This window comes from Dryas octopetala, chromosome 1 (assembly GCF_963921425.1).
Source record: "Dryas octopetala chromosome 1, drDryOcto1.1, whole genome shotgun sequence".
In the NCBI taxonomy this organism is placed as follows: domain Eukaryota; kingdom Viridiplantae; phylum Streptophyta; class Magnoliopsida; order Rosales; family Rosaceae; genus Dryas; species Dryas octopetala.
The window spans coordinates 9476648-9488523 of NC_141366.1; the positions used below are offsets into that span (position 1 = coordinate 9476648).

The window sequence follows — 11876 nt, forward strand, 5'->3', positions numbered from 1 at the left end:
TTGACTGTCGCTTCGCTGCAGTTGATTAAGATTTAAGAAGTAAAAAGTTTTTATTATCAGCAGAAATTCAGAAAATGAATTATTATCCGTCTCACCAGTTCCTCTACGATCCCAGTTATGCCACGCCAGCCCAAGCATATCCATTCTATAGTACTATAGAGGGACTTCACTTGGCTCAGTTATGAACTTTATGGCTTTAGCCGACCCCAACATACAATATATCTTTGGTTTTCCATTGGTTTTCCATTTTACCTCGTTTTTTCAAGTTTATGGTTTATTTATTTTAAATAGGAATATCAAAAAGAAAACTTAGAGTTCAGTTCATTTTATGAGTTTTCTTAAACTAAAATTAATACTAATTTAGAGTTTTTAATTAAGTTTTTTTTTTTTACGGCTTTATATTAGGTTTTAACTTCAAGATTTTGAGTTTCGCCCAAAATCTCAGAGTTAAAACCTAACATGCAGCCTTTACAAAACCCAATCTACACCCTAGAAAGGGAAATACCCTTCAAATCGGGGAAGGACTTCATTATGAAGTAAAAAAATTTTATTATAAATTAAAAGAACTTTATTATAAATTAAAAAGATTTTCTTATACATTATTATGAATTAAAAAAAATTTTTTATAAATTTTAAAACACCTCATGTCTTCATCTAAAAATTATTTTTCTAAAGGAGCTAAGCCTAATTATCTCATATCAAAATTCATGATGTCAAGTTTATAATTAGGAGATTTAAGATTTTATTATTGTCAACTTTCTAAATTGAGTATAAACTATGGATTTTGAGATAATTAGCTTTACGATTTGTTTTTTTTTTCTTTTTAAATGTATGACATGATTTAGTTAATTAGATTAAAAGAACTTTTTTTGGGATAACTAAGTTTATGCAAGCTAAGTTCGAATCACATCTTCGAATGTTTGCATTTAGGGTCATAACGCTTTGGTTTGTGTAATTGAGATATTTTAAATAAATTCAAGTGAACTTCGTATTACTCTTTACCTATGTAGATAGACAATTCACTTGCTTGTATTTTGTGATAAGAAATATTGGTGATTTTGACATTATTTGATTCAACACAATAACATATTCATGAATAACGTGCATTTAACCCTAGGAGTGGAGCCAAGATTACAGCAAGGGCCAAGGAAACAATAAGAAAACAGAATATTTAAGTACTCTGTGAAAGACATCAAAAGCAATTTACATTAAGAAATGCATTGAAAACAAGGAAATAGAAAGTAGATTAACAAGCCCTACTTATTTGTATCTTGATTCTCTGACCCAACTTCTTTTATCTAATTTCTTTTTTTTTTTTCCACATGATTAAATATCCAAGTGTTGTTGTGAGGTTTGAGTTATGGTATTTGATTTAATTAAATCACAATTCAATTTGGAGAATCTCTGTAATATTCATGAGAAGAATAGAAGACGAGACATGTTTTTACAAGTAACACATATGCTCAACACATAGGACATATAAACATAAATTTTTTTTTTTTTTTTCAAAAGTTTGCAGGGGCCATGGCCCTTTTGGTCCCTCTGAATCGAAACAGACTATGGCATAAGAGATCAATAAAATAACTCCCTAATATGTTCTTCATGCTAGGGACCTCACTTCTGCTTTTGCTTCCCCTCCTGAAGAACCAGATGTTCCTTGTGATGCTCCCATTCCCATAACCTCACCAGGAGGTGGGTGATCAAATTTGCAGGTTGCACCATACTTACATGTACCAGTTTTCAGGTAATACACACAGATTGCAGCACCCTGTAAAAAAGTTCCACCTTTATTAATGCTCTTATATGGTAGCATACATAATGGCAAGATAAAATATAAAATTTCAATGATATCGTTAAATGCATCAGAAAATCCAATCACTACCCACTGAAAAAGGGTAGTTGTGTCTTTTACCATTAACATTTTTCCAATCTCTGTCATGCAAATGGTATATTTATAGCATTACAAAATAAGAAGTATCCTCATTGGGATCCTGCTCCTCTATATTCCAATACAACATGGAGAGGGCCAATTCTGATTTAGTCAAAAAATTGGGCATGGGGCCATGTGAGACCCGCCCCCAATACGTGTATGCATTTGGGGGGGGGTTTCCATGCCTTGTGCGGTCCAAAATATAGACCTGGCACTCCCCATTTCAAGTGCAAATGGGGGGAAGAGCCTCCTTTCATCCTCAAAGTGCCGACTACAAGGAAAGATGTTTAGAACAACCTAACAGGTTTACTGGATGAACACAACATCAGGCTAGTTTTCTCTAGCCTCAATCAAAGGACAATGAAGTGCCTGAACCTCATGTCAGAATGTTGATAGCTAGGCAATTGTTCGGTGATTAAAGAGACTTCACAATGTTTGAAGCATGCTAGCAAACAAGGCAGGAAGGATGAGAATTGGTCCAACAATCAAGAGCCAAGCATACTACTACTCCTACCAATACACAGGAGTAGAAATATCAAATCATTTGAGAAAAGTTACCAATTTTCTGGAAGCTAAAAATAATGAAATCATCATTCATTTGAGAAGAATTGCCAAATGCTTTTTCAAGCCTTTTGGAATATCCTAGTACCCCACTGACAAAAAGACTTGGCATAATCCCAAGAGAGAATGACTCCATCATTCTGTAGAGAAGGATCCATACCTCTCTCCTAGGTAGTCCAGCAAGGGTTAGTGACAGCGTCGGTGCTGACCTATCAATTGGGTGATGGAATTTACACTGCTCACCAAACTTACATTCCCCTGTCTTCATATAGAACTACAACATGAAAAAAAATCACAATACATAAACATAAGAGCAGACATCGAGGTTCCAGAATATGAGCAAGTAATTAAATAGAATCACTTATGGGCAAATCTGTATACAAGAAAAGCAAACAAATAGTCTATGTTCTTCTCTTAGGATCCATCCATAAGAAGAAGAAGAAGAAGATATCTTACATCACATTCAATCTGTCCAAAGCGTTGAGGATAGACAGTTGAGCCCACCCCCACCTGCAACATGCAAATAAATAACGTGCGTCAATTTTAAGCAAACAATACCACCAAGAAGTTTTAAAACAAACATGTGTCATGGCCCACCCAGTGTGCCGGCATGTGTCTGTGCAGGCTGACATATTGGATATATAACAAAAGACACTAAAACGAAAGATATGATACTATTTGTCATATTTACCGTTGGATGAGCAAAAGTTTGATAAATGGAGGTAGCTGGATTAATAACTCCAATGTTCAGACCTGCTACCGGAGAGGCAACAATGGGATGGCTGATTGCAGCAACAGGTGGATTGATTGCTGCACAAAAATCTAAGCAGTGAAGTTTTGAAGAACAATATATGATAAACACTTGAAAGCTAAAACACATGAAACTGAGCATTGGAATCATGAACATCAGAATCTTAAATATACCATTCCTATCGGGATGATTGTAGCGGCAAGTGGCCCCATACTTGCAACTATTTAACAACACAAAAGCCAATTAAGAATTCCTGGTCATCTAATACTTTGATCATGGTCTAAAACAACAAAAATAGACGATCGCTGACCTTCCAGTTTTCAGGTAGAATGGACAATCAGGTTCATACTGTTAGAAGTAAGAGATACATGATCAACAAAAATTCAAAACATCATAAAGCTGTTAAATCAATTAGAGAAGAAAGCTAACTAGCAATTTGAAGGTAATGCAGAAAGAATAGTAAAAGGCTCATTCATTACTACATCCTTCCAATAACTAAATGAAGTACATTACCAGTCTTACAGGAAGCTCTTTGGAGTTATATAATAGTGCTGGGGTGAATGAAACATGTGGGTTCACAGCAACTCCAGTTCCTTCCTTCTTAACAGTTGTCGCAGTTTCACCAGTTTTATTCTCTTGTCCGGCTGATGGTACCTGGATATCTTTTGGGTGATGAAATTTGCAGGTTGCACCAAACTTACATTGCCCGGTTTTCAAGTAGAACTGTTTAAAAAATATTTAATTGAATATAACCAAATCAACGTCATAAAGAGATAGATAATGCAAGCAACAAAAGTAAGGGATAAATATCTTACTGCACATGGGGGTTCAGAAGGCCTCTCGGGTAAGGCGTAAACATCAGCATCTGGAGCACCCTGAAACCAGAGTAGAGCATCATATCATCATCACTATAGGGAAGAAGACCAGATGACAGTTAAGTGTCGGAAATTCCCCATATCATTTGGACTTACAGCAGCAGCCAGTTTGTCCTTCGGATGATTAAACTTGCACCTCAAACCAAACTTGCATCTTTGAGTTTTCAAAAAGTACTGCAACATATAGATTGGCAAAGAATCCGTGAATAGTCCAAGTGCAATACATCGTTTCTGGGGAAAAAAAAAAAGATTTAAAATTTGAACTGCTACTTACTGGACAATCAGGTGCTCCAGGTCTCTCAGGAAGGGATTCGCTTGGAGCGACAAGTGGAACCTATATGAACAAGAGATCAATTCTATTGCGTTATAACAATATACCTTTGTGGTTTTCTTTGTTTCACAATTAATAGGCAGATAGAAAATAGCACACAAAGAGCAAAAACAGCTGCCATATGTGATCTACAGACTCAATTTCTAAATTTAATAGATTCCAAATGAAGATAATAAGAAAAGGCAGAGAATGGCAAACACTCTGTAGAGCAGCAGAATAACTTACCAGAAAAATGGAACCAAACGATTATAAATTTAATAACATTTTTTGTATGGAAAACTTATGTTATCAAGCCAGTAGTTAATCATCAGATGGAAGCCCTATTTTACATGGAATTTAAGACAAGATATAGCTGTAAGGCTTGTAAGCCTATATATTAGGTTCATCTAATCATCAAATCATAAAATAACACAGATCATAAGCTTAAGGCAATATTTTCATTTTAATTCTAATGTTACCAGGCAAATGGATAGTAATCAGATGGAAGCCCTTTCTACATGATTCGAAGCACAGTAAGGTATATGCCTACAAAGATGTTACACTTACTGACTTGACTCCACAATCAATACATCACCATCATTATCATCGACAACAACTAGCAAACTGTCAACAACAACTGGCAAACTGCCCATGCAGCTTCCAACCAATCCTTAATGCTTTCCTACAGCCTTCGCATTCACAATAACCAACTCGTATATCAAACAAATAAAGGTACAAGTACTCTCCTCCTCCACTTGTTTGCCAGGACACGAGAACTTCGCTCAATCATTGGTGATTTCTTCTGTCAACAAGATCTAGGACACTTCTGTCAACATGATTGAGCACTTTGCTCAATCATTGAGTGAACATCTATCAAATAATTCCACCAAAAATTTGATCAAACATGCTTCCAACGGAATTCTTCACCTTCCAGGGCTTCAAGAACTTTGCTTGAGCCGGCTCTGTCTTACTTGAGAAAGGCTAAGAATATCTACTTTGACCCAAAAAGACTTCAAAACTCCCTAGGATTTTGAAAAATGCTATTTTAACACTCTCATTTAAATACAGACATTTGAAAACATTTAAGGCCATGGGATGCAAGTCTAACCACATAGGATGCACGCAACCAAACCAAATATCTTCAACATAGCATCAAGATGGCATAACAACCACAATGCACAAACATGAGAGACAAAGACTTGAGATACAACTCATGGGGTGCTTTGAGAACAGAATTAGCCAACACAATGCAAGACCTAACAATCCCCCCCCCCCTAGGGTTAAAAGGACACTTTTTTTTTTTCAAAAAAAATCTGCAAATTCGAAAATAGGATTATATTACATTAATCAATCAAAATTTAGATGAAAACCCTTTAAAAAGAAACAACAATTGAAAAACCCAAAGGGGGAGGAGGAAGGAACCAAAAATGAAAAAGTAAGAAAGAAAATGAGAAATAATAGATTCCTCAACAACTGACTCAAGAACCAATTCAGCTTCACTGGCTGCTTTATCTTTCCCGCATAGCCAGATTTTCTGCAGAATATTCAGCGGGTATGCGAGCTATATAATAGATACAACAGTAAAATTTCAAAAGAAAAAATTATTTTACAGTGAGCTTTAGGAAATATACGAAACTATAGAAGTAAGCAAATAAGTCTCATTAATATATAAACGCAGATTCAGGGAACAACCATGCAACTTATTAAATACAAAAAGCTTATAGGACATGATCAATTCACTCATAAACTTAAAGAAAATATTTCTTTTAGATATAGAATTTAAGAAATTATTTTACTAAATAATAATTTTGTATGTATATGATAAGATATGATTGTAATAGGCATAAACTATAATAATAAACAGTCACCTCTTTCCAATCTGGGATTCCACCCTCAGGAACCCAAATAGGATGGTCAAACTTGCAGCTCTCTCCAAATTTACAGGTTCTTGTGAGCATATAGTGGGCACAATCCTTCTCTCCTGGCCTCTGTGGATATATAGGCAAATTGCTTGCACTCTCGAACCTAGGGCGCTTGGTTAAAGAGTTTGTATACCAAGCTTCTGTTTGCCCAATCGTATTATGGGCACCCAAGAGAGTCTGATGGTAGAGCACTATAGTGCGTAGTAGACAAGTATATACAAGAAAACCAGAGGAAACATATACGTTACCATATAAGTATACTGTATATCTTCAAAAGTCATTTGGGTAAGAAAGTACATATACTATAAACACACATATAGATTTTCTTTTTCTTCTGAAAATTGTATACATATCGCACTAAAGACAGATACAAAAAGTACCAGGCTTTAAGAAGTTATTTATACATATAAATTTTGTCCCCAGCCTTATGCTACTATAGTAATCAAAGGTGATAAACCAAATCTGTTATGCTATTGTTAAAACAGTTCCATGTTTCCTTCTTTAAGCTGAAATCTGAGGTGAAATGACTTGCTTGGTAATAATCAGTTTCAGACACTGCTAATGAAAGTCAAGCCAAAAGAAAAGAATACACTACTAATGAAAGCAAAATGCCTATTCATATTTGGTGATAAGCACATTATAAAACACACACAGAAGCAGAAAAACATATGCATATATAATATTAGATTAGAAATAATACATAATTTAAGCTTGAGATGACATGAAGAAGCAATTTCTTAGTTATGCAGCTGGAAAAAGAAATGTACTTTAACATTGCCAAATTCAAGATTCTCATTTGGTTTTATAAAACAATAACAACTAATTACATCAGAAGAAAACTCGAGTACAGAATGCGAAAAGATTGCATTCCAGCAATTTTCCCAGTAACCAAACAGAATGTGGAAGTAGAGATAGCAGAGAGAAAGAGGAGGAACCTTCAGAAGGGCGTTTGAGGCCGGGAACGCCGGGCTCGGCATCTGGAACGGGCCATGAAGACCACATGGAGCTACTTCGATGGAAATTATCGGTGGCGGAGGCGAGAGGGTCCGACCCGGAAATGTAACGGAAGGCCGGGTCGGATAGGTAGGAGTCGGCTAGGGAACGGGCGGTGTACACGGTGGAGAGGCCGGCTGTGGCGGCAGCAGCAGCTGTAGCTGATTGGGCGGCTCCGTAGCCGTAGAGATGGCTCGCCATCGATTAATAAAGAGGAGCAAATGCAGTACTACATGCACATGCCCTAGAAAATCACCTCTTCTAATTTTAAGGAAAGATGTCCCATCTGGAATTTTGGACTGTTAGATTAGGTCATTTTATTTCAACCTGCATTTTTTTTTTTTTACTTTGTAACTCCAATTTTACTAGAAAATCTTATTTATCCAGAATAAATACCTCTAAATATTTGGTTTTTTTTTTATCCTCTAAATATTTGGTTGTTGATGTCGCGTTGAACAAAAGAGGAATCCAACCCACAGTCGTCATGGTTTGCATGTGGTTTTGTGGATGAGGGAGATGGTGAGTTGAAGAGAGAGGGAGATAGAAAAAAATCATGAATGGCCTTCCATTCCTCTTTTTTCTTACCGTAAGCTTTCCTAAAGAGGAAAGAAAATTCTAAAAAGGATTAAAAATACTTCATTTAGTTTTTTTTTGGCCAGGAAAAAAAAAATACTTCATTTAGTTAATATGCGGATAAATTGAGTGTTGCTATTCAAACTTAATTTGTAATGATTTATAAATTTATGAATTTTTAATTTATTCCGTAATTTTAAATCCCTAATCACTTACAAAATTTGCCTAAACCCCCACCCATTTAAAAACTCTTTCAAAACCTCCTATAGCTCTTAATTTACTTTTTTGACGCGCGTTGACGCATGCTGACACGTGCTGACGCACGCTGACATCACTGTAACTGAATTTTGATGAAACTTTTTTTTTTTTTTAAATCTGGAATTAAAGTTTTTTGCTAAAACTCAATATTTTGCTAAAACTAAAATCAACACTGAAATTGAATTTCATTACACTAAAACTTAATTTCAAGAATTCAGTTACAGTGAAACTGAATTTCAATAATTCAATTACACTAAAACTGAATTTCAATAATTCAATTACACTGAAACTGAATTTTAGAAATTCAGTTACACTAAATTGAAGAATTCAGTTATGAATTCACTTACTGAAACTGAATTAAGTGATGAAATAATTACACCTTGACTAAAATGCAATTACAACTTAATTAAAAAACAATTACGCTTCACTAAAACAATTACACTTCACTAAAACAGTTACACATTTACTGAATGCACTGAAACTGACTTCAGTGAAATTGAATTTAGTGAAACTGAAACCTTAGACAATGTCGTCCGATCACCTCACGCGCGACGAGTACACTACAGTCGCCACTGCCTCAATCTGTTTCTACCTGCAAATTTGATTCATCATATTTCAGAACCATAATTTCATTCAAAATTCATTTAAAACTCATGTTTCACGATTTGAAATTGTTTCACAAATTGAAACTGTTTAATCAATAAATGTAGGCTTAAAATTCCCTATCCAACTACTGTTTTCTGAACATCAACTAATAATTCAAATAATAATGGAAATTAACCTTTCAAAACCATCTCTAAGCTCAAATCCAAATTACACACAAGGACAATCCAAAAATTTAGTTTCACATTGTTTGCCGTGTCAAGATAATTCGCCTGACAGTTTCAATCCAAAAGCTCTCATCCAAGAAACAAGCATCTGCTAACAGGCAGAAACAAAAGAAACCACTATTAAATCTCATCCAATTAATGGTGTAACAAAATAAATTACGAGTTTGAAGTTTCCATTACTCTACCTGGTTTTGCAAGACAATAGCAAAATCACCATTATCCAATGCTTGGCATACATGAACAAGCTTATCAGGAAGCCAACATAGCAAGCCAACTAAAACTGATGTAGGTATGGTGACTGAGAGAGGTGAAATGGTTACAGATCGCCACCTCCGATCGCCATCTCAGGTCATCGATCTCCTGAGAAATCAAGAGCGTCATGATGTCCAAGAGCACCAGCAGACTCTAGATGACAAGAGAAATCCATCCATGATGGTCCAGCACCTCGTTGTCGTCGAAATCGGTGGATCGCAGACGAGGGAGCTCGGGTCTTCCTAGACCAATCTGACGTTGACGCTTGGTTTCACAACACGCGGAGGGCATAGGAAGAAGAGGGAGGAGAGACAAGAAGATCGGGACTGGTCTCACTGGCAACCATTGCTGGACGATAGAGCATGCGCCATCGATAGTCGCGTGGGGAGAGAACGCACCATATGAGAGATACATAGCACAAAGTGAAAGAGAGAGAGAGTGAGAATGAGAGAAATAAAAATGGAAAACAAATTTTGAATAACTCAAGGTTATAATAAGGATATTAAAACAAAAAGGGGTCAAACCAAACTTGGTGTTAGTTAACCAGGGGTTATGAGAGAGTTTAAGTGACTAATAGGGAGTTTGGGGAGAGATTGATTTACGGTGGGGGTTATGAGAGAACCTAGCTCTAAATAGGGGGTTAGTAATAATTTACATTTTTTAATTTTATTATAATGTAAATTAATTATTTAGGACAAATATTTAATTAAAAAACTAATAAACCTAAATCATACCCAACAACTCTATATACCCAACATTTCCACCTATCTCTATACATGTTTCCTCTATAACCATATTCTTTTGAAGTGTTGATTGTCTTGTTAGTCGCACTGATATCCTAGTCTGACTGATGGGTTGTCTTTCATAGTGGCTGGCTTTTGATGGCAGAAGTAAAGAGTAAATTTGATTCAAATACAGGAGGAGCAGATCGACCCGAATAAGTTTACAAAAGCTATTTGTGATCTAGGATTTACCTCTGTGTCGAAGGTGTCTATAGGTTCCTCTCATTTCCTTGGATGGGTTGATAAATTTTGTTTATGCTAACTGATGTGTATTATTTTCAGGATTTCTGAAATAAGATATTTATAATATTTTACTTCGAGAAAAATGTTGGCTTTTGATATATTAATTATATATTTTTTCGAATAATTCTTGTAAGGTTCAGTTCTTAATTTCTTATTAACAATTTCTACACCTTTCCTTCTATAGGATGAGCAAAATCCAAAAAAAGACGATATAGAATGGCCTGAGCTGAAACCTTGTCTATACAAGTACCGCTGAGATGGAGGACTATATGTTTGTGCTGAGTTCATGATTTCTTTTGCTTACTTTTTGGGTTGAAGATGAACTTGTACACCAATTGCCATATACTGTGAGAGCTAATCAGTATATTGGTTTTTGTTTTGTTTTTCATAAATTGTGTATTGGTTTCATTTGTATGTCAAATGAAGGCATCAATGTATTGATATGGTTAATTTTGTAGGTTGCTACGAATTCATTTTGTTTTCTTGGATTTGGTTTCCGAGAAAGTGAGAACTAAGAAACTCAAATCTCAGTTATTGGGTATTGAAATTCAGGTGGCGCTTGCAGGTTCTAATGCCACAAAGCTCGATCAATCTTAGAGAAAATGACTATTCTCCTATCCTTGATGAGACCCTTTGAAGAACCTATACTCCTATAGTGGCAACTGTGCATCATTGTGTCGTCAATGGTAGAGCCTCTTAAGCCATAGACAAAAAGGAGGGCATTTCTTAATGGATAAATAATCTTCAACTGTAGAGGCAGCGGCTGCAGGGGTGATGTTGGGTTTGGAGGTGGTGGTGATGGTGATGGTGTCATTGGTGTTGGGAGTGTGTTTGTTTTTCTCTTTTTTGGTTAATGGGTGTGTGTATGTTGGGTATACTAAGTAGAATTGATGAGTGTTATGTTGAGTTTAATTGTTATAAACACTTTAAATGTCTCGAGTTACAAACTAAAATTTTCAAGAAACAACTTCGGATGCCTAGCAGAACGATTTGAGATACTCTAAGGCAGGACTTGAGAAACACTACGATATGACTTGTAAAGTGTCACGACATGACTTGTGTTGTCACTCAGTTCAATATCAATGCATCAAATTTATAAATACTTAAAACGTCTCGAGTTACAAATTAAAATTTTCAAGGAACGATTTGATATGTCTTAAAGAACGACTTAAGATATCTTAAGGTAGGGCTTGAGAAACTTTAAGGTATGACTTGGGAAGTGTCACGACATGACTTGTGATGTCGTTAGGTACAATATTCATTGCATCAAATTTATAAACACTGAAAATGTCTCGAGCTACAAACTGAAATTTGCAAGGAATGACTTAAGATGCCTAGAGGAATAACTTGAGATACCCTAAGACAAGACTTAGAAACTCTACTATATGACTTGGGAAGTGTCACAACATGACTTGCGATGTTACTTAGTTCAACAATCAATGCATCAAAGTTATAAACACTTAAAATGTCTCGGGCTACAAACTAAAATTTTCAAGGAACAACTTGATATGCCCTAAGAAACGACTTGAGATGCCATAATGTAGAACTTGAGAAACTCTAGAGTATGACTTGAGAAGTGTCACGACATGATTTGCA

The 11876-nt window shown here is 35.6% G+C and overlaps 1 protein-coding gene across 3 annotated transcripts; it reads right to left on the minus strand.

The window, feature by feature from the left end:
* Window positions 1-1340: 1340 nt before the first annotated feature.
* HUA1 (floral homeotic protein (HUA1)) lies at window positions 1341-7622 on the minus strand. 3 transcript variants are annotated; one of them, XM_086242930.1, is made up of 12 exons: window positions 7285-7616; window positions 6296-6540; window positions 4392-4451; window positions 4214-4291; window positions 4058-4117; window positions 3756-3965; window positions 3553-3590; window positions 3416-3462; window positions 3183-3301; window positions 2948-3001; window positions 2652-2765; window positions 1341-1768 (listed from the first exon to the last, which is right to left on the minus strand). In XM_086242930.1, the coding sequence occupies exons 1-12, from the start codon at window positions 7541-7543 to the stop codon at window positions 1601-1603; spliced, it is 1452 nt and encodes a 483-aa protein (XP_086099056.1). In that variant the 5' UTR covers window positions 7544-7616; the 3' UTR covers window positions 1341-1600. The 3 variants fall into 3 exon arrangements, with proteins under 3 accessions (XP_086099056.1, XP_086099065.1, XP_086099073.1); XM_086242939.1 differs by lacking the exon at window positions 2652-2765 and having other exon boundaries at window positions 7285-7622; XM_086242947.1 differs by lacking the exon at window positions 6296-6540 and having other exon boundaries at window positions 7285-7465.
* Between the last annotated feature and the right edge of the window lie 4254 nt (window positions 7623-11876).